Genomic DNA, 22876 nt, shown 5'->3' on the forward strand with positions numbered 1-22876 from the left:
TGCCTCTTGCAAAGAGGCATTCTTGCAAAGGGCCTCGGGTTTCTCCCATGCCAGAGTACTCCCTCCCCACCACTACCCTCAACTCAAAGCTGTTAATAATGCGTTCCCAAGTGTTCCATTAGGTGCACTCAAACTGCTACAGGGAAAATGGCAATTTCTGATTTGCAGTAACCCAGCAACAGTTTCTTAGCACTGGTTCCCTTGATCAGCAGCTGCTTTCCCAGGGGTAGTCCCAGGGCACTGGTGAGGTTTTCAGTGGGCTGTCCTCTTGGTTCTCCTTCCCTCCACCTGGACCTCTCCCCACCCCTTGCGTTTTGAAATGCTTATCTGACTTTTTCCCCTCTTGTTCCCGTTAGGGATGGGGAGATAGGAGGATGCTGCTTTCAATGAGAGGAAGCCAAGGACTAGAGCTAGTTAAGTAGAAATATTGACCTACTTCCCCACCCCACCCCCACTCCTGCCTTTTTAGGGTAAATGTGCAAGTTACTATGGCAACTTCTGTTTTCACTTATCTCAGGCCCACTGACTCTGTCTCTGTTGGTGCTGAATGCTAAAAAAAATTCTGATTCAAGTGCCTACACTAAGTCCATTGCTCTTGTCTGGATTTATTTTAGCAACAAAAAGATGAGTCTTAGTGTTGATGGAATTTTTGTACAATCATTCCTGACTGATGATGAATATAAGGAAGCATATTGTGAGGACTGTTCTTTACAAATTTAACAAGCCACTTAGAATGTCTCTTTGTCCCAGCTTCTCCTCTAATTGCTCAGGGTGTTATTTTAGCTTTGCTTTGCTTTCAGAAGTTTAACACTTGTTAAAATAAGAAGGAAAAATAGTGTGGTCCCAGGAAGTTGTGCACTCTTGGTATGAGCATTGCTCTAGAACTCTGGTTTTAAAAAAATTATCCCCCTGTGTTCAAGACATTTCTTTTAAGCCTGGAGACTTTCCTGTCTAGGGAGTAAAACTACAGGGATTTTGGAAAGCAGATGGAGGGAAGGGGTCAAATTAATCAGGTAACCTTGTTAGTGTCAGAGCTGGGTTCTCCTGGCAATACTGTCCTTACTACTGCGTAGGTATTCACACTGGTTCTAGATAGATTAGGGATTCTGTATAGGGTGCCACAGGGGGATGACAGCTGGGGGCAGATGTCAGGTTGGTACTTCAGGCCTTGCTCTCATTTTAACCAGAGCTGATCTGCTTGCATCGATGTTACGTATTGATTTTATTTCTTGAAAAGATTCTGCTGTTAAATGGTTTGAAAACCAGTACTATACCAGGCTATACCGTAGGCTGTAAAACATGCAGTGATTAAGGAGCTGAGCTTTTGAGCAAAACCAGAGCCAGAGTCCAGAAGGACTCTTTTCTTAGTTACTTATTAAGTATGACCTTCATTGTGATAATACCGAAGAAAAAACACACCATTTTCTGTCCTTTCAGTGACAGGTTTTATGGGTGGGAAGCACAAACAAAGCATTGCTACGGAATTATAACTGAGTAAGTGCTGAAATGAATGGCCAGGCGTTAGGGAGTTCCCAAAATGAGAGCCGTGCTGGCTGGTCTAGTCAGAGCTGACTTCATGGAGGAGTTGTCAGATCTGACTGGTGCTCAGTAAGTTTTCTTTGAATGTTGAAGGGAATGGTGTAGGGTTTGTACTAAGGTGCAACATTGTGAACGAGACATTAATAGGTCTAATAGATTTGAAGCACTGGAGATAGTCTCTGTTATTTGAATGCATCACACACATTAATGTCATTTTTATTTAAACCTGACAACAATCAAGTGAAAGTAGATGGTATTATCCCCACTTTCTATATGAGGAAACTGGGGGCTCTAAAAGGTCAGGTTAGTCCTCGGGTCGCCTGGGTGGCTCAGTTGTTAAGCGTCTGCCTTTGGCTCAGCTCATGATCCCAGCTGGGATCGAGCCCCACATCAGGCTCTCTGCTCGTCGGAAAGCCTGCTTCTCCCTCTCCCACTCCCCCTGCTTGTGTTCCTGCTCTCACTATCTCTCTCTCTGTCAAATAAATAAATAAAATCTTAAAAAAAAACAAAACAGGCTAGTCCTCAACCATGCTAACATAATTATTCATTTGTTTTGACCCATGTTTCACCACAGCAGTCTCAAAAAGTTTTTTTTATCTCTAATTTTTAAAATTTAAATGCAGTTAATTAACATAATGTATTACTGGTTTCAGAAATAGAGGTCAGTGATTCATAAGTCTTATATAATACGCAGTGCTCATTACGTCATGTGCCCTCCTCAATGTCCATCACCCAGTTACCCCATCCCCCCACCTCCCTCCCCTCCAGCAACCCTGTTTGTTTCCTATGATTAACAGTTTCTTATGGTTTGTCTCTGGTTTCATCTTGTTTTATTTTTTCCTCTCTTCCCCTATGATCCTCTGTTTGTTTCTTAAATTCCACGTATCAGTGAGATCATATAATTGTCTTTCTCTGACTGATTTATTTCGCTTAGCGTAATACCCTCTAGTTCCATCCACATCGTTGCAAATGGCAAGATTTCATATTTTTTGACGGCTGAGTAGTATTCCATTGTATATATACACCCCATCTTTATCCATTCGTCTGTCGATGGACATCTGGGTTCTTTCCATAGTTTGGCTATTGTGGACATTGCTGTTATAAACATTGGGGTGCAGGTGCCCCTTTGGATCACTACATTTGTATCTTTGGGGTAAATACACAGTAGTGCAATTGCTGGGTCATAGGGTAGCTCTATTTTCAACTTCTCCCCAGTGGCTCTATATTCAAGTTTTCCAGAATGGCTTTACCAGCTTGCATTCCCACCAACAGTATAAGACAGGGTTCCCCTTTCTCCACATCCTCTCCAACATCTGTTGTTTCCTGACTTGTTAATTTTAGTCATTCTGACCAGTGTGAGGTGGTATCTCATTGTGGTTTTGATTTGTATTTCCCTGATGCCAAGTGATGTTGAGCATTTTTTCATGTGTCTGTTGGCCATTTGTATGTCTTCTTTGGAGAAATGTTTGTTCATGTCTTCCAGCAGTCTCAAAATTAACATTACCATCAACAAAATGATTTGTGGAAATAACTATTTTGTCCTTTTTTCATTTCTTTTGTCCTTGGGGACTGTCTCCTGATAGATTTTAAAGTCATTTGGAATGTTTCTTTGTGGGTTTATGCCACCAAGCCCATACACAGTTAGTGGATTCATTTGTTTCATTTCTTAGGGATTTCTTTTTGTGAACTATTTAATTTTGTAATTGTGAAAGATACATGGCTTCAAAGTCAAATCTCAAAAGAAAAAAAAGGTATAGTCAGTAGTCTAGCTTCTCTTGTCTCTTTGAAACATCCTAATCCTTCACTTCTCCATGGGTCATTATAATTTATCCTTCCATTGTGTGTGTGTGTGTGTGTGTGTGTGTGTGTGTGTGTGTGTGTGTAACATAGGAAATATACATGTAGGGTTCAGACCACCACGACTGGTTGGCTCAGTTGGAAGAGCATGCGACTCGAATTTGGGGTCATGAGTTGGAGCCCCATGGTGGGTGTGGCGATTACTTTAAAACAAAAGAAAGTCTTGGGCGCCTGGGTGGCTCAGTCGTTAAGCGTCTGCCTTTGGCTCAGGTCATGATCCCAGAGTCCTGGGATCGAGTCCCACATCGGGCTCCCTGCTTGGCAGGAAGCCTGGTTCTCCCTCTCCCATTCCTCCTGCTTGTGTTCTCTCTCTCGCTGTGTCTCTGTCTAATAAATAAAATCTTTAAAAAAAAAAATCATTTAAAAAAAAGTGATGAGGTACCTGGGTGGCTCAGTCAGCCTTGGGCTCATGTCATGATCCTGGGGTCCTGGGATCAAGCCCCAGTCAGACTCCCTGCTGGGCATGGAGCCTGCTTCCCCTCTCCCTCTGCTCCTCCCCCTGCTCTCTCTCTCCTGCTCTCTCCCAAATAAATAAAATCTTCAAAAAATAATAATAATAATAAAGAGTCACATGCTCTATTGACTTAGCCAGCCAGCCAGGTGCCCCGATTTCAGGACATTTTAAACAGTAACCTGTCAGATTAAGATAGCAATAGATATGCCCACGGAACTGTTTGTTAATAAGGGAGTTACACCCTTAGACCACAAAATACTCAATCTACTTCGTGGCAGCAGAGCTGATACACATTCAAATAAGGCATAGTTGGTAAGATAGTCTGACTGTCCCTCCCGGCACACCTCCTGTCAATATTCTAGTCAGGTGTCACTCTTGGCCCTTGGTCTCTTTCTCCAAATAGTGAGAGCCTGTGCAGAATCACAGCTCCCAGGCATTCGGCTTGTTTCTGGAGGGCCGGGCGGGCGGAACGCGGCATCAGCCATTCAGAGTTCAGCAGAGCAGCAAGGACTCCACTGCAGTGGCCAAGAGCAAGAGCACTCCTTTCCCCTCAAGACCATTCTGGAGGTTGCTTTGTCAAAACAAGGAGGCTGTGGCTACATGCTCAGCAGATCTCTAGTGAATGACTCCCATCTTTTCCTGCAGATCCTAGGGAGAACTTAATGATTCATGTAGCTTGTGGCTTCTCTGGGAGGTTTTGCCTTAGCTATAGTTAACAGGCAGCATAGCAGGTGCTACGTGGATTTGTGTCAAGTTGTACCTCATTTGAAAGTCTCTTGACTGATTGCGTCACTGAGATCTAGGAATTAAACTAAGAGGGAGGATTCAAGAGATTTATAGACAGCCCTGCTAGGTAAAGCATATTTTAAAATTTAAAAACTGTTACTGTTCAATATATGGTTTCAATCTACTGTATTTTCAACTATGCAACAAAATAACACTTGAGGCCCCTCCCGCTGATTGTTATTCATTAAATCCTTGTAATTCAAAAGATACAAAGCCAATATCCCCTGTGGGGTGTAGAGTTCCTCACCAAACTTCTTTCACATTGTCCTTTCAGCTGGGGAATACAGTAGTACATCTTCTAATCCAAAATTAGTTGTAAGTTCACCTTCCAGTTCTTCACATTAAACTGAACTAGCTGTTGTAAGTAAGTGATTTTGTTTTACAGTTTAAAATGTTGAATTATTTATGTTATCTTGCCTGCTTAAAGTACATGATGATAGTTTGAGTATAGCACTCTTCATTTAAAATATTTGTGGTTTTGGGTGCCTGGGTGGCTCAGTTGGTTAAGCGTCTGCCTTCAGCTTGGGTCATGATCCTGGAGTCCCGGGATCGAGTCCCACATCGGTCTCCCTGCTCAGCAGGGAGTCTGCTTCTCCCTTTGACCTTCACCCTGCTCTTGCTCTCTCTCTCACTCTCTCAAATAAATAAAATCTTTAAAAAAATATAAAATATTTGTAGTTTGAGATCATAAGCATATTTGCAAATAAGTTCATCTCAATTGGGAGAAAACAGACAGTTTCTATACTAGTGTTGAGGCAGGGTATAAAATTACCTGCTACTAGAGACCTGTGGGGTTGAATTTAAATATTAATTTCTCAAGGCCTACCTCTGTATTTTAGTCTGGCCCTGCCTACTAAGAAATTTCAGTACAAACACGAGGGGGAAAGGAATGATTGCTGTAAGCCAAGCTTATGATAAACTTCAATCATTTAAAAACTTTGAGAATTTCTAGGGGCCGCCTGGGTGGCTCAGTGGGTTAAGCGTTTGACTCTTGATTTCGACTTAAGTCATGATCTCAGGGTCGTGGGATCAAGCCCCGTGTTGGGGCTCCACACTCAGCAGGGAGTCTGCTTCTCTCTCCCTCTTCCTCCTTTCCCTCTGCCCCTCCCCCTGCTCTTGTGTGCATTCTGTCTCTCTCAAATAAATGGGTAAATCTTTTTAAGAATGTTTAAAAACTGAGAATCTCAGGACGCCTGGGTGGCTTAGTCATTTAAGCGTCTGCCTTTGGATCAGGTCATGATCCCAGGGTCCTTGGATCGAGTCCCGCATGCTGAGTAAGGAGCCTGCTTCTCCCTCTGCCTGCCATTCCCCCTGATTGTGCTCTCTCTCCGACAAATAAATAAAATCTATTTTTAAAAAATACAATAAAAAAATAAAAACTGAGAATTTCTAGATTATGAATTATCTGTCTCTTGAGTGCCTAGTTTCTATAATAGAATAAAACTGAAACAGTCCTATGTATATGTACGTGTGTATTAAAGCAGTTCACTAAAGGGGTGCCTGGGTGGCTCAGTCGGTTGAATGTCCGACTCTTGATTTTGTCTCAGGGTCTGGGATGGAGCCCAACTGACTCTGAGCTCAGCAGGGAGTCTGCTTGAGATTCTCTCCCTCTGCTCCTCTCCCTGCGTGTGCATGCACATGCACTCCCTCCATCTCTCTCTCAAATAAATAAATGAAATCTTTAAAGCAATTCACTGAAAATATTCAGAAGTACCAGATTTATCAGTTGTCCATTACATATGAAAAACTGGGGCCACAGTGCCAGGTAAAGGAGCTGTGTTTGAGATACAGAAGTTTTCATTTTCATCCTGGGGTAATAGGGTAATAAATTGCCTATCTTGTTATTTCTGACTCCCTCAGAGCTTGGAAAGTGGATCCATGATAGAGCTCTTACTAGGTTTGGTGAGGATGCATTTCTTTCCTTTAAGTTCTAGAAATGATAATGAATCCTTTCTTTTTTTTGGAGAAAGAATATTGTAGGCCAGCCCTAGCATGACAAATTGAGAAACAGCAACATCTTCACTATGCTTGTTGGAATTTAAGCACAAGTGATTACCATCTCTGTCAGAAAAGATATGAGGTGCTGTCCTTTTAGCCATATTTGTCAGTGACCTTTGGTGTGCTGAGTGGGCTGTCAGGGATGATCCTGTTACAGTGACCTGTCCATAGTAAACAGCCTTGGATATTGGGGAGTCTGGTTCTTGTCCCCCATCCCCCTCCTATACACCACTAACTTTCTTCCTCCCCAGCTTAAGCTCCTTAGTGAAAAGTATTAGACTCTCAGTAGACTGTAGGAGTTATCTTTCTTATGTTGGGTGATTGAGTAATAACAATACTTCTGTGTTAGTATCAATATGAATTTCTCTCATCTTGTCTGAAACATTAATTGAACAAGTTCAGACTCAGAGCTTGGAGTCCATGATTCATTTTTCAAGAACAAGTTCTTTTTTTTTTCTTTTTAAGATTATTTATTTATTTATTTGACAGAATGAGAGAGAGACAGTGAGAGAGGGAACACAAGCAGGGGGAGTGGGAGAGGGAGAAGCAGGCTTCCTGCTGAGCAGGGAACCCGACGCGGGGCTCGATCCCAGGATCCCGGGATCATGACCTGAGCTGAAGGCAGATGCTTAACAACTGAGCCACCCAGGCTCCCCAAGAACAAGTTCTTAGTCATATACATACCCTTTGTTTTTGGTCCTTTTCTTTTTCTTTTCTTTCTTTCTTTTTTTTTTTTTTTAAAGATTTTATATATTTATTTGACAGAGAAGAGCGTGCAGGAGAGCTCACAAGTGGGTGGGGAAGGGCAGAGGGAGAGGGAAAAGCAGACTCCCCGCTGAGTAGCAATGAGGGGGGCTGGATCCCAGGACCTTGGGATCATGACCCAAACCAAAGGCAGAAGCTTAACTGACTGAGCCACCCAGGCACCCCTGGTCCTTTTCTCCTAAGCTTGTTTTCTAGTGTTCTTTAATTTCCTTTTTTTATTTTTATTTTTTTAATTAATATCTGGTATGAAGGGAGAATATAGATTATTTCTTAGAAATATGATCTAGAAGTTTTCTAGCATAGAAAAAACTGCCTGTTTTGTTGTGTATTTATGAGATGTGGAGTTGCTGGTTAGTTTGTACAAGGCCTTGCAGTAAGTGGACCTGACTGTGTGTGTTCACATGTGTCTGTGTGTGTCTCCAGTGGGGTTGCGGTTAGCGACACCAGCACTGAGGGGCTGCTGCTTGCGGGAAGGTCTTCAAAGCTGATAAGGTGTTTTCTCTTTATGAGCCTTCTCCTTATAATCCTTACCTGCTCATTTTGACCCTAACCTTTAGAATTATCTTCATTTTTTAAAATTTTGATAAATTTTGCTGACAGGTACAGATCTGTCTCTTAAAACAAAGTGTTCATAATATATCTGGTCTTAGCTAAGAGTCATTAAAAAAAATTAGTAAATTTTGGGGTTCCTTGGTGGCTCAGTTGTTAAGTGTCTGCCTTCGGCTCAGGTCATGGTCCCAGGGTCCTGGGATTGAGCCCCGCATCGGGCTCCCTGCTCCATGGGAAGCCCACTTCTCCCTCTCCCACTCCCCCTGCTTGTGTTCCCTCTCTCACTGTGTCTCTCTCTCTCAAATAAATAAGTAAAATCTTAAAAAAAAAATTTAGTGAATTTTTACCTTTATAGAAATAAGTTTTAAATACAGCAATGTCATTTAGTTTTTAAAATGGAACTTGAGTCCCTCTAGTGGGTAGAGTATAATGCACTTCCTAAGCTTGAAATCGAAAGACGACAGTCTTGAATGATGTGGAACTGGCTTTTAAATCCATTCTTCTTGTCACTACTGGTGTCTCCTCTTCCAGCAGAGGCAGTGCTCAGCTAACTGTTGGCTTGGTCCTCACGTTAGCCAAGATTCAGCGGGCCTCCTTCTCTGCCCATGTGACCCTAGTGGCCCTGGTCATTCCTCGCATGTGATCTCACAGGCTGTGGCTAACAGCTGCTTTCCTTCAAGCCTCAGCAAGTATCAACTTAGACTACATATAGGAGATTTTAAACCATGCAGTTTTTTTTTTTAAGATTTTATTTATTTATTTGAGAAAGAGAGCATGAGCAGGGGGAGGGGCAGAGGGAGAGGGAGAAGCAGACTCCCTGCTGAGCAGGGAGCCCGACTTGGACTTGCGGCTTGATCCCAGGACCCCCGGGATCACGACCCAAGCCAAAGGCAGATGCTCAACCGAGTGAGACACCCAAGTGGCCTAAACCATGCAGTTCTTTAAAGAAGAGAACAAAGTGCTCCCAGCGCCCTTGAGTTGCCATGAAATAAATAATTGTACAGGTGTGTGTTGGGCACAACACATAGATGAAGAGCATTTAGTAATTGGAGGGTGTTATATACCGATAGCCTATGGCAAAGAACCTGGGTTTGGGGTTCAATTCTAACTTTGCAGATTACTAGCTATGTGACCCTGATATGGTTACATATCTTTGTATCTTAGTTTTCCTTTCTATAAAATGAGGTGATAAATCTATTTGACAGAGTTGTTTTAAGTATTGAAAGTAAACATGCAAAGGCCTTTTTGTTTTTAGTGCTCTGCATTTGGTAGTAGAAGTCATGGAAATGTCCCTAGTTGAGTTCATTATAATGCATGGGATTTGATTATTTGGATTACTTTCCCTTCTTCCCCCATGCCTTCTTTTTCTTTCAGTCACCACCCAGTAAGCGAAGAAAATTAGAGAAGTCAAGGAAACCCATTACATTCGTAGTGTTGGAGTCTGTGATGAAAGAATTGTCCCTCAAAGCATCATCGTCCCTGGGCTCTGAGACAGTGGAAGGCATAGTAGTTGTGACAGCATGGATTGAAAAAATCCTCACCGACCTGAAGGTACCTGGTTAAGCACATTGAAGAAGTACTTACAACAATCTCTTTTTTCCTTCCTCCTCTTTTTTGTTTTTTTTTAAAGGAGTTTTGAGAGGAGAAAAGTGATTTCCTCTAAAATTCTGTTTTTCCTCCAATAGGTCCAGCATAAGCGAGTTCCCTGTGGAAAGGAAGAAATTAGCCTTTTTCTAACAGCAATAGAAAACTCCTGGATTCATTTAAGGAGAAAGAAAAGAGAACGAGTGAGACAATTGAGAGAAGTTCCCCGAGCTCCTGAGGATGTCATCCAAGCCTTGGAGGAGAAAAAGTCCACCCCCAAAGAGTCTGGCAATAGCCAAGATTTGGCCCAGGGCCCCGGGGAGAGTGTCCCATGTGGGCCTGCTTCACAGGAAGGCGAGTCTGCCACTGTTGAGGGCCATTGCTCAAACCAGGATCTCCTTTCCCAGGAAGAAAACCCAGAACCCATGGAGGATGAAAGGAATGAGGAAAAGGGAGGGATGGAGGTTTTGGAGAGTTGTAAAGGCTCTAGCAATGGAGCCCAGGACCGAGAGGCTTCTGAGCAGTTCAGCAGTCCAGTGTCTGAAAAGGGGAGCCATCTCCAAGGAGTGGCTGGACATTACCTATTCAAGTGTTTGATAAATGTGAAGAAGGAGGTGGATGATGCTTTAGTTGAAATGCATTGGGTTGAGGGCCAGAACAGGGATTTGATGAACCAGCTTTGTACCTATATACGTAACCAAATTTTCAGGCTTGTTGCTAGTTAACTTCTTGCACAGTTGGGAAAGTTTCTATAAAGTAGCCTGCTTTGGGGTGGCAAGAGGCATTCCACCATAGGCCCACTGATAACATTATGTGCAATTATCTTTAAAATAAAATAAATCTATTTTAAAACACTCCCCACCCCCACCCCTTTAAAGTTATTGGGCATTAGTATGGTAGTTCATGAGGAAAAATTGTTACCAGCATCAACAAAAAGCTATCAGTAAACCCAGGAGGGATTTAAACCTGACTTAAGCTGACCACCTTAGCTTTAGGCTGAGGCCGAAAGGATTGTTTTTGGAGTCTGGTCTGGGTCGGAACTACAGAGCATCCTGCTCGGTCATCCCTAGTTGCTTCTTGAGGAGGGATGGCTTTCTTGTTCTCTGAATGGAGGCAGTACATCGGACAGATAGGCCCTGTGCCCACTTCTAGAGTCACCTGCAAGACTTCTCTGGGTACATAGGATTGGTTACCCCTGCGTCAGTCCTGAGGAAGGAACTGGCCTGATGGTAGGTGGTGGGAGAGTCAGGGAGAGAAAGCTTAGTAATGCCAGGAAGAAGGGCTGACCTGGGAGGGCGCCTGGAAGCGTCACACTCCTGATTCATGTCTGTTTTGATGGTGCTTATTTCAGAAAACAGAATTAGGTAAGCCAAACTCCCACCAGATGTGACTGAGACACAACAGAATGAAGCGATACCCCTACCTCCAACCTGTTTGAAAGTACGGTTTTGTAGTGGTTTTACTGATGTATATTTTTTTTCTTTTTCTTTTTTTTTAAAGATTTTATTTATTTATTTGAGAGAGAGAATAAGAGAGAGCACATGAGAGGGGGGAGGGTTAGAGGGAGAAGCAGACTCCCCGCCGAGCAAGGAGCCCGATGCGGGACTCGATCCAGGGACTCCAGGATCATGACCTGAGCCGAAGGCAGTCACTTAACCAACTGAGCCACCTAAGGGCCCTATAATTTTTTTTCTTTTGACATTTGAAGTGGAGCTTTGTTTTATTTTTAATATAAGAATATGCAGAATAGAAATCTGTCAATCCCGTTTGAATCCTGGGATTCGGGGGAATATTTCCATAGATTTGAATGGATAAATGACTGATGATAGAAGTAAGAAATGGAGCAAGATAGTTATGAGCAGTAGGTTGCTTAAGAAAGTCTCATCTATTGGCAGAGAAGTTGTAGTTGATCATATATTGCTTTTTGTGGGTTCCCTTGTAATCTCTCCGGCGCTTACCTGTTCTCACTGGAAATTCTGAGGCCAGGGTGACCATGTTCTTAAAACATGTTTCTCATTGGAATGTCTCAGGGCTCAGCAAGAATACCTCTGGAAAGGGGGTCTCTTTTTTTTGTTCTCTTAGTGTCTCAGTTACCCTCTGCTGTGCTTAACTTTCACACCTTGAGTTTGATTTTACACCAGTGGTCCTAAGGCTGTGTCTAGACTGAACTCTTTGAGTACAGTGCCAGAGCCCCTTCTTATCCTCAGAGAAGACTGGGGCTGAGTAGTTAAGCCATGCTTTTGAAAGGTGGCTATTGGTTAGGGCAGAAAACTGATGAAATTGGCCTGTCTTGGCAGCACCTAGACCCAGCCCTCAGCAGAGATAAAAGAACTAAAAATAGGACTATATTGTACTTCCCTCTGTCAGTAAAGACAGAGCTGCCCAATAGAACATACTAACCGGTGTTCTTCACTAGAAGTCCAAGGACCTCTAGAGAATCCATAAACCTCCTGGATCATTTCAGAAAGCTCTGTGAACACCCCCTCCTCCCACCCCTTCAGAGAGAAGAATCTCTGACAGGATGAGAAAACCAGTACCCAGGGTCACACACAGTAGCACGTGCTCATTAAAGATTTGGAAAATGAGAGTAGAAAACAGCAACAGAATCACCCCTTGTCGCAGTCTTATGACCATTATTGTCTTTTAGTGTTTCCTTCTAGTCTCTTTCTGTAGATGATCTGGGTGCGCAAGGGTGTGGGCTTAACTTTGTCCTCATGCTGTGTATTTAATTTTATATTACACTTCTCTTCGTTTAATGTCTTGTATTTTTCTGTGTTAGAACAATAGTGTATTTACATACATTCCCTGCCTGTTCAAAATGCATTTCAGGCATGGTACTAACTTTCATTTAAGTCTGGTACTGAGGGCTGCCCGGAAAGTGCTCCGTGTGACTGGAGGCGCAGAAGATGCGTCTTGCTTCTCTATGTGTTTCAGTGCCCCAGGTTTAAGGCTCAGTGTCCTGGAGGAGGTTTTATAGGTGGTGAGCTCATGCTCTTAGAATTTAAAAACTGAATGATGAGGCTTGAAGCTTCCAGCTAGAGCTGTGAGTGCTTTCTTTGCACTTGGATGTCTTCGTTTTCTTCTCTGAGAAGAAAGTTTATTTCTGTCTAACGAGAGAACATTGAAGACATTTTTAAAAGACATCCAGAAATTATTTTAATTATGCATATATTTTATAATTGCGTGATGTGTGGTAGCATACACTCTGGTATAAGGGAAAAAGGAATTTTTTTTCTTTTTTCTTTTTTAAAGATTTTATTTATTTATTTGACAGAGACCACAAGCAGGGGGAACGGCAGAGACAGGGAGAAGCAGGCTTCCCGCTGAGCAGGGAGCTGGATGCAGAGCTTGCTTGGTCCCAGGACCCTGAGATCATGACCTGAGCCAAAGGCAGCCACCTAACCAACTAAGCCACCCAAGCGCCCCGGAATGTTTTTCTTTCAAGAAATAGGTTATTGACCAGTGTATCTTAAGGTTGAGTGATGCTTGCCTTAGGTGCCTAGAGGTCAAGTTCATGTTGATGGATTTTATGGACTTAAATCTTTGTGGTATTATCTTAAATTCTGTTCTGGTCCCTGGCATTGGCTTCTGATCTCTTGGTAACTAAAGTAGAAGCAGAAGCTGAACTTACTCTCCAAGGGGGACCAAAGCTGCCTTTGTTCTTTGGAATCTGCTTTGCTTCTAGCAGTTTGGTTCCTTCACCGGAGCACTGCTGCGTGTCCTAGAAGGGTTGGTGTCACCATGGTGGAATTTCAGCTGATCTGAAGGGTTCACGTTTGTCACTTAAAATTTTAGTATCTATTTTTTGAAATAAAGAAACCTCTCTTCTCTTGATGGAAATGATGTGAGCACACCAACGTCTAAGCTCTGACTAGTAATAAAACTGCAAGATGTGGAAAAGATGCAAAAGCCTATGGAAAATCCGAGCCCTCTTAAAAGAAGGGAGTAGGTAGCCCTTCATCTAACCTAACCCACAGCATTTTCCTCTCTAGCCACACGGGGGCATCTTTGGCCCTTTGATCAAGCACCTTCACTTCACTGCAGGAATGGATAAAATGTGTCCTTGGTATTTTCTTGAAATATCCATTTGCTACCCAGATAATATTTTTTATGCAAACAAGTAAATTTTCACATAAATAAAATTTGGAAAGTAAAAGTAGAAAGAGGGAAAAACCCACCACCCCATGGTCTTTTTATCTGGGCATAGTATGTCCACCTTTTTATGTTTCTTTATGGTCTCAGTTGACAATATTTCCTTTTATTTTCACGTGTCCTGCTACTCTAGAAGATACCCAGGTTGGGTCAGTCTTTTGGATTAACTTTTATCTAGTTAATGGAGGTACTGGAGGGGGCTCTACAGTAGTTTTCCAGAAGTCTTGGGTTCCAGGAAGAGTTAATCTAGAGAGTTCTAAGAAACTGTTTTCATTGTTCTTTTGTCTTTAAATTCTTCCTTTGGTTTGTCTGGTTGACTGGCATATATGTTGTTTACTTCAGAAGTTGGCACAGTTGGCTCTGTGTTGTGTACATTATATTGGTGAGCTAGGCCTTGTTTCCCACAAGGGATGTTTCTCTGTTGAACATAGATATTACTAACTCTGGGGTCTGTGTGGGTAAAGGAAAAGTCCCATCTACCCTTATTGTTATGGCACAGAATGAGAGGTGATGGGTGGCCCCCCAACAGATCTATCTGCACATGAGGAGGAAAAAGGTCCAGTTTGGAAAACTAAGGAGCCTCTTGGAGAAGGAAAGTCTCAAAGGCGCAGCAGGTTTGCAGCCATCCAGGAGGTGCCCCTAGGAAAGGGACGTGACATACCTTGTTTAAAGAAGTTGGTGCCAGGAGATTGGGTTTGCCGAGTGGGCACTAGCCCCCGTGAAATGCAGAAGACATTTACTCCTGAGACTGAATTGGCTTTTGTCTCCTGGAGCAGAGCGTGGATTGTCTGGAACCTTTCTGAATGCTCCCCAGTACCAAGTCTTGGCGCTAGTGCCAGCACAGTGTTTGAAAGCCCTGTGTGGGGCTCAGCCCACTAGCAGCAGGGCCTCACGCACATACCCAACAGCTCCCACTCTGCTCTGTGGAGACATTCAGATCCTCTGCTGTGACTCACCCAAATGACTAAAACAGCAGTTTATTTTTTTAATTACTGGTTGGAACAGCTAATGCTCCCTTTTAGAACAGCTAATGCTGCCTTCTGGAGGCTGTGCTCTTACTGCAGGGGGCTGTGTTGGGACTGAGTGAGGGCCCTGCACCTCTGAATGCCCTTTGAGGTGTGGCCTATCTGCCTGTCAGTCCAAACAAAAACATCAGGGACTCTAGGCTCTCCCCTGGGAAGTGGAGGGTCACGGGTGCTTGCTGTGAGCCAAGAAACTGTGATAAGAAGGAGTGGACCAGAAACTGCTGCTGGACTTGGCAGAATTGGCTTGTATATGATGTTCCCAAGAGGGCAAAGGATATTTAATCCCAGATGCTTCTCCAGCACTCTAGGAGAATGAAGAGCAGGAAAGAGACTTTGCATCATCAGACCTGGCTTTGTGTTCCAGTTCCACTCGCAGGGTAAGTCAGTTTCACTAAGCCTTGGCTTCCTCGTACAAAAGATGAGGGATTCTTGCTTCGCAGAGTTGTAGCAGCAGTGAAGTGAGAAGTACTAAGACACCTGGAGGAGTGCATAAGCAGAGCGGTCTTCTCAACTTGCTCATCTCTTTGTATTCTTCTTTGAGTTTTCCATTTCTGGCCAGAACATCTACCCATAGACTCATGTCCGAAGGCCAAGACCTCAAGTGTGGAACTGCAGGTGTAGAGTACCACTTCTTGACCAAGAACAAACCCCACGCTTCCATGTACCGGAGTGACAAATGGGGAACCAAATTGATTGGCCATCTTCTACATAAATTGTCTCGTTTAGTAACTCAGTACAGTGGTGGGGTGTCCCTCTGTGATAGCTTTAAAAAAAATGGAAGCTCGGAGAGCTTAAGTGACTTGCCCTAAGGTTATCCACAGAGCTAAGTCACGGAGATGGGGTTTGAACTTGGGTCCAGAAATCTGAGACTGGGGTCTTGTACCAAATCTCAAGATTTTGTAACAAATGCTACACTTAAATGGAAATGGGCTCTTAGGCTCATTTGACCTACCTCTGGGGAAGGAGACTTCTATTACATAGCACAAGGAAGAGAGAAAAAGCATCTCTCAACCAGCTTCACTTCATTTAGCACTTTAAGGTAGTATTATTTTCAAGCCTGGGATCAATGAGCAAGATTTGATAAATGAAATTGCTTATAATTAGTTCTTAATTTATGCTACCAAATCTTCATAGAATTTTGTATTTGGCAGCAGTGCAGATAATTAAGTAGTTAGTGGAACCACATAATAAAATGTCTAGTGCAAGCACATGTTGGATCAGAATCAATGTAAAATAACTGATAATTAGGTAATGACTCTTTGATAATACATAATTGTATAATAATGGAAGAAGGGTTTTACTTTTTTAATATTTTAATAGGCAGCTCCAAATATTTCACTTAACAGAATTGATGTGCTTTTTGATCTTGCTGGAGAAAGTCGCAATTGTCAAAAAAACAGCAAGTCATCTTCCCCAGGTAGGGTGAATGAACTCATGTAAGTCTAGAGGAAAGAAAAGGCTGCCTGCCATCTGGTGGACCCATTCAGGGAGCGTGGCCCAAGTCTAGAAACTAGAGCCAGGAAATTCCCAGCTAGGGGACTTGGCTGGCTTCAGCAGCCAATTAGCCCCCAGGGAAATGGCAGCTTAGGCTACTGCTGTCCAAAAAGAGAAGGCTCTGCGGAGAGCACTGTGGAGCCAGACCCCTCCCGGGACAGCGGAGGAGGCATGGGCCTGCTCCCATAGATTCTGTGATTCAAGAGATTGGATGTCTCTTGCTGGGAAAGGGGGGTTCCCAGTCTGGTGTAGGATCCTTAATTCAGGTGTGTTTGTCCCAGGATTCCTGCCTTCAGGGGCACACGTGGGGCTTTTGAATCGAACTCTAGCCTGTATTTCTCTGAACTCTAGATGAGCACTAATAAGGACTTGATTCATTCACAAAGGGAAGTATTTCCTCATCCTCTACAGTAGGGGCCAGGCAAGAAGGGATAGAGCTCATATTCTGACTAAAAGGGATTCCCATTGGTTGTTGCCATGCAAAAATAGTGTTTCTTGGATCTTCTGATTTTTTTTGCAAGAAGCCAGAAATCCAGATTTATGAGAAATTTACTTAATTGTAAATCCTGACAGCTAATTCAGTATTCTGTAAAAACCTGGTAGACCATCAGTTTTGTGACCTCTTCCACCACCAGGTGGTAGAACTGTCTAAATATTTGCTGCCTCCACTTCCCTAACTCTTATTAACCTCACCTACTCAAGTTGGCTTGCTGCGTGCCTGCCTGCCTGTCTGCCTTTTTTGTAAAAGAGTCCTTCTCACCTCTTAGGAGAGAATCCCGAAGATTCCATCCAGGGTCCTTGTTTGCTCTTTGCTCCTAGCACTTCTGGCTGATTGCATCCCCTCCCATGACTTGTTCACCCATGGATTCATCATTCCCAAATCTAGACCTTTCCTGAACTTATAACATCCACGTACCTAACCACCTATTGGACATCTCCCCCAGGACCACGGCAGTGTCAAACTCAACTTACTGTTTAAACCTGCTTCTCTCCCAGGATGCCTGGGTGGCTCAGACTGTTAAGCGTCTGCCTTCGGCTCAGGTCGTGATCCCAGGGTCCTGGGATCGAGTCCCGCATTGGGCTCCTTGATCAGCAGGGAGCCTGCTTCTCCCTCTGCCTGCCGCTCCCCATGCTTGTGCGCGCTCTCTCTCTAATAAATAAATAAACTCTTTAAAAAAAAACAACAACTGGCTTCTCTCCCATATTCTTGATCACCATCCATCCAGCTGCCCAGATTAGGAATCTCTGTTCCTCTCTCTCCTTTACCACCAGGGACTAAAATCTTTCACGTTGGAAATATCTCCCAAATGCAGCCCAGCCTCTCCATCCAGACTGCCACTACCTTAGTGCTCTTATCTCTCATCTGGACTGGAAGGGTCGCCTGAACCATTTCTGGGGAACTTCAGAGCTGAGTAGCAGAAAGAGATTTAGATCGATGTGGTGGCGGGGAGGGAGATGAAGAAAACCCACGTTGGGTGAAACAGGAGCACTTTCAGAAGAAGGACTGGGGTGGGAAGTAGATCCATAGCAACATGTCACATTGAGATCAAGAGATATGAGGCCCTTCCTGAGAGAACACAGGAGAACTTTTTTCCCCTTTAACTTGTTCATAGTTACAAAGGTAATGCATTCTCATTATAAGAATTTAGAAAATAATGGATAAAAATTTATAATTCCACTATTCAAATGGAGTTATTTTATATTTTGTTAGTATTTTTATATGTATATATATTTTTAAATAGCAAATGTGGGATCATATTGTATATGACTTTTTATAATCTTTTTCATGTAGCAATATATTGTGATAACTTTCTGATTATAAAACTAATCTCTGTGTCAGAAAACTTGTAAAAATAAAAATTACCAGTAATCACACTGCCCGGAGACAACCACCACTAATATTTTGGTTTGCTAACAACCTGTTTTCTTTACATGCCATATTGTGAGTGTTACTTCACTACCTTGCTGGAAATTTTAGTTTCTGGTTTTCACTATTGTAAATAATGCTTTAGTGAATATCTTTGTATAAAAATCTTTATGTGTGGGGGGGGCGCCTGACTGACTCAGTCAGTAGAGCATGGGACTCTTGATCTCCCCGTCGTGAGTTCAAGCCCCACATTAGGGATGGAGTTTCTTGAAAATCTTACTGTGTTTTCTTATTGCTTTAGGATAAACTTACATAAGAATTACTGAAGCAGAGGAACCTTTTTAAAGGTTCTTTGTGTATATTGCCAATTTGGTTACTAAAAAGGTGTGCTAGTTTACATTTCCATTAATGCCAGTTTTTACCACTGCTTTGATAGCACTACAAGGCTAATTTGTAGTGTCTTTTTTTTTTTAAGCTATTTATTTATTTATTTATTTATTTATTTATTTATTTATTTATTTTAGAGAGCATAAACAAGCTGGGGGAGGGGCAGAGGGAGAGGGAGAGAGAATCTCAAGCAAACTGCGCTGAGCACTGAGTGTGAGGCAGAGCTTGATCTCACAACCCTGAGATTATGGCCTGAGCCAAAATCAAGAGTCACATGCTCAACTCACTGAGCCACCCAGGCACCCCAAGGCTAATCTTTTTTAAAAACCCTCTATTAGGATGCCTGGCATGCTGGTAGAACATGCGACCCTTGATCTCAGGGTTGTAGGTTCGAGCCCCACGATGGGTGTAGAGATTACTTAGAAATAAAATCTTAAGGGCGCTTGGGTGGCTCAAGTCGGTTAAGCATCTGCCTTTGGCTCAAGTCATGATCCCAGGGTCCTGGGATTGAGCCCCACATCGGGTTCCCTGCTTAAGGGGGGAGTCTGCTTCTCCCTCTCCCGCTCTCACTATTTGTGCTCGCTTGCTCTGTCAAATTTTTAAAAATCTTAAAAAAAAAACCTAAAATCTTTAAAAAAGTCCTTTATCAATTGATAGACAAGAATTGCCAGTGTTTTAATTTTATTATGGTATTGGCAAGGTCATCTTCATATGTTTATACATACTTACGTTATGTATGTTATTTCATATATTTTATAAAATTTAAATTATGTCCATTTTTCTATACAAGTGTTCTTTTTGTTACTGAACTGCAAGAGCACATTTGCCAATATTTCCCTCCATTTTGTCATTTACCTTTCCCCTTTATTTATGGTGATTTTGTTTTGTTTTTACAGTTAGGAGCTTGTAGAGGTTTTTTGTTTTTTGTGGGTTTTTTTAAAGATTTTAAGTATTTGACACAGAGAGAGAGCACAAGCAGGGGGGGCGACAGGCAGAGGGAGAGGGAGAAGCACGCTTCCCGCTGAGCAGGGAGCCCGATGCAGGGCTTGATTCCAGGACCCTGGGATCATGACCTGAGCCAAAGGCAGACGCCTAACCGACTGAGCCACCCAGGAGCTTGTAGAGGGTTTATGTAATCAAATCTGTCATGCCTCTGCCTTTATATTTTCATTTTTTATATATTTTTTACTTTTTTTTGAGAGAGAGAGAGTGCACAAGGGAGGGGTGGTGGGCAGAGGAAGAGGGAGAAAGGGAGAATCCCAAGCCGACTGCCCTCCCGACCGGGGACTTGATCTCAAGACCCTGAGATCATGACCTGAGCCGAAATCAGGAGTTGGACACTTAACCGACCAAGCCACCCAGGCGCCCCATCTGCCTTTATATTTTCTTTGTTTGCCTTCATGGGTAGAAATCTTCACTGCTCCTGGAGCAGAAAAAATGTTTCCTTGTATTTTCTTATGGCTCCTTTTGGCATTATTTTTTATATGTAACATTTGAATTGATGTTGGTATATGATGTGACATTTAAGAACCTAACTGTGTTTAACGAATGCTTCTAGTCATCACAGAGTAACTCTCTGAGCAGTGACTGGGACGTTCTAGCACTGCTATCTGAGGTGTCTGGGATGGGAAAGGTACTCCTGTGGGCAGGGGGGTGGGGTCATGTACTCTATCAGCCCCCAGCCTGGAAGTGGGAGGAGAGGCATGGGCTGCTGTGTGGCTCCTGGAGTGTCCTCGATTGTCCCCAGCACTGTCCAGTAGAGACTTTCCCAGTGGGCCCTGGGGCTTTAGAAAGAAGTCCAGTTGTGGGTGTGGAGCTAGCCCTGGATCTAGGCAGTCCAGTCATTGACAGGCCACTGCTCAGGGCCTTACTGTTCTGAGAGGGCTGTTATGAGCACGGGTAGCTGATCTCTTGGGTTTTAAAGACTTGACTGTGCAGCCTGCCTTTTAGGTGTGAGCTTGGATTGCTGGGACCGTCGACCTCAGTCCTTTCCATGGGGCGTTACAGTCCAGCTCCTCTGCCCTTGGGGGGCCTCCCCTGTCATGGACACCCCCCACCCCCACTTGACCCAGTTGGCTCTTGACTCACATGACTACACCTTGCTCTGCTCATAACCTTGCCCCATCTCCCTGCCAATGACCTGAATTCATTTTCTCTCATAAAGCCACCTCTTTTTTAAGAGGAATAGCTGAAGTTCTTGTCTTTTCCCTCGTGCCTTTCTGCTTTGATCAGTTTCTTCCTACCAAGTCCCCTATAGCCCCCATCTTTAGCTGCAGTGTTTAACTAGCCTCTTTGGTTTCTCAGAAAAGCTCAAAGTGCGTGGCTCCTCCCTTTTTGCTTCCGAACTGCATTTCTTTCCTTATTACTCAGTGTCCACACCCAGGGCGGTTGCCTGGATAAAAATCTGCCCCTTTCCCCAGTCACCTTTTCAGGCCAGACATAGGCACCAGTGAGGAATGGCTATCTACCCAGGCCCAGTTAGAAGCTCTTAATTCCTCAGTGGCCTGAGTCTCTGAGATAGTCTGAGCCTCTGGATCCTAAGTCTGGTTCTCTTTCCTTCCCTTCTCGTTCATCTGCTAAGTTTGTTTATTGGGCACCACTAAGCAAAGTTAATGATTATTCCTGTCTTTAGCCAGAAGGGAGAAGTTCTCTCCTGTCATCACCCATTTCTGTGAGGTTTTCAAGGACTCTGGACCCACTTCCCAGGTTTGGCTATCCAACGCAGTCAAGGGAGAACCAGGCTGCTCTCATCCCAGCTGACACTAAGCAGCTTTGTGACGTTGGATAAGACAGCTTCTCTTGGGAGGTTAGACTAGATAATTTCAACTCTTCCGGCTGTGAGATCATATGAGGCAAGGAAGAGGGGAAAGTACGTGACTTGACTGTACCTGTTCTGAGGGTTCAGGAGAAGTCCATTCCTCAGTGGGAGTGGAGGAAAGTAGGTGAGGACTTTGGTGGAAACTGCCGGCTCTGAGGAGCCCACCTCACTGATGACTGGATGAATACCATATGGGATACACCTCTATCAAAGCGATTCAAAATCCTGCTCATCATTCAGACTGGGCTTGTCAGGAATCAGGTTCGGTCCACTTAATTTCTTCTCCTTCTTAGAAAAGTATGATGATCTGGGAACCTAACCTAAATGAGTACGTCAGCATGCTTATGGGTCTTTTGTGGTCATAGGATCTCTTATGCTATGTCCAGCACGGTGGTGGTAGAGAGCAAAGCTAAGCTTTTCCAGGTATTACTGTGGAGTTGAGTTCTGCTTTGTGACCTTTTACCCCACCCTGGCTTACCAAAGGTCACCTGGCCTTGGCTACAAGGCCACCTAGCCCAGTGCCTGGCACATGTTAGGCGCACAATAAATATTTGTTAAATGAATGTTGTGCTGTGACCCTGGGTGTACTACTAGTCTTCTGTCCCTTCTCTTCGTCCTGGCTGGCTTTCTTTCTCCCTTTGGTCTTGGCTTAATTATGATATGTGGAAAGCTCCTTAAAACAAAACAAAAAAACCACTTGCAGAATTTTGAGAAGTTGGTCCTGAACAGTTAGGACATCTTCTGGGATCTAATATAAAATACCTGTACTTTGGCTTTGTGTCCTTTCTGCCGTCTCATTATGTATGCATCTTAGGGGTCAGGAAACTGATTTTCATAGCTCTTGGAGTTGCGTATGTATGGAATGCTTTGTTTGAGGGAGTGGGGTGGGGTGGAGGATGGAAGACCGTCTCATTAAGGGAATGTCTCTGGTTCAGCATATTAAAAAATTGAGGGATTTGAACTGGGCGTTAGGATGCACTGACTTGAGGAAGACTGAAAATAGAAATCCTTTCATGAGAAAGTACACATGATGGGTGGCCCAGGTGTCCTGCTCTAAAGCTACTAAGCACCTAGAAGCCATAAAACAACTTTCGGAACAACTTTTTGGAGATGGCTGGGCTTTGGATCATTCCCACGAAGTGCTCACCTTTCTGCTGAAACATCAGACTTCTTTTCACTTTCCTTTGAAGGAATACAGTTGCCAGTTTCTACCCCAGTTCCATCCCTTTGGAACAGGAAGCTGGGGCTAAAATGTTAAACGGCTCTCCTATAAATTCCCCTCTCCTTTTATACCCCCCTTATAGGTATCTCCCACCCCAATTGTGTCCGTTCCCCAACTGGGGAAACCCTGGCTGATAAGAAATTCTGTTTAGCTATTTTCAGGCTCCTGTAGGCAACAACAGGCTTAGAAAAAAAAGCCTCCTTTCTAAACCCTTCTTTTGCCTAACATCCCCTGGCTGCTGTCCCCACATGACCCGAATAAACATGATCATGTGAAGCCAGTAAGGCTGTTTGTTTTAAATAGCAAGCATCTCCACTAAGCTCTAGAGCAGATGGGGTATTGGGGGCAAGGGAGAGACTGGCATTTGACTCTGTTCACC

The 22876-nt window shown here is 43.5% G+C and overlaps 1 protein-coding gene across 1 annotated transcript in view; it reads left to right on the forward strand.

Annotated features, from left to right (window-relative positions):
• METTL16 (methyltransferase 16, RNA N6-adenosine) overlaps nt 1-17396 on the forward strand; it is an 85502-nt gene extending 68106 nt beyond the window's left edge. The window contains exons 9-10 of the mRNA XM_078068065.1: nt 9323-9499; nt 9634-17396. Of these exons, the coding sequence (XP_077924191.1) occupies nt 9323-9499; nt 9634-10257 (801 nt within the window). The 3' untranslated portion in view covers nt 10258-17396. The remainder of the gene's footprint in view (nt 1-9322; nt 9500-9633) is intronic.
• The last annotated feature ends 5480 nt before the right edge of the window (nt 17397-22876 follow it).

Source organism: Halichoerus grypus, chromosome 2 (genome assembly GCF_964656455.1).
Source record: "Halichoerus grypus chromosome 2, mHalGry1.hap1.1, whole genome shotgun sequence".
NCBI lineage: Eukaryota > Metazoa > Chordata > Mammalia > Carnivora > Phocidae > Halichoerus > Halichoerus grypus.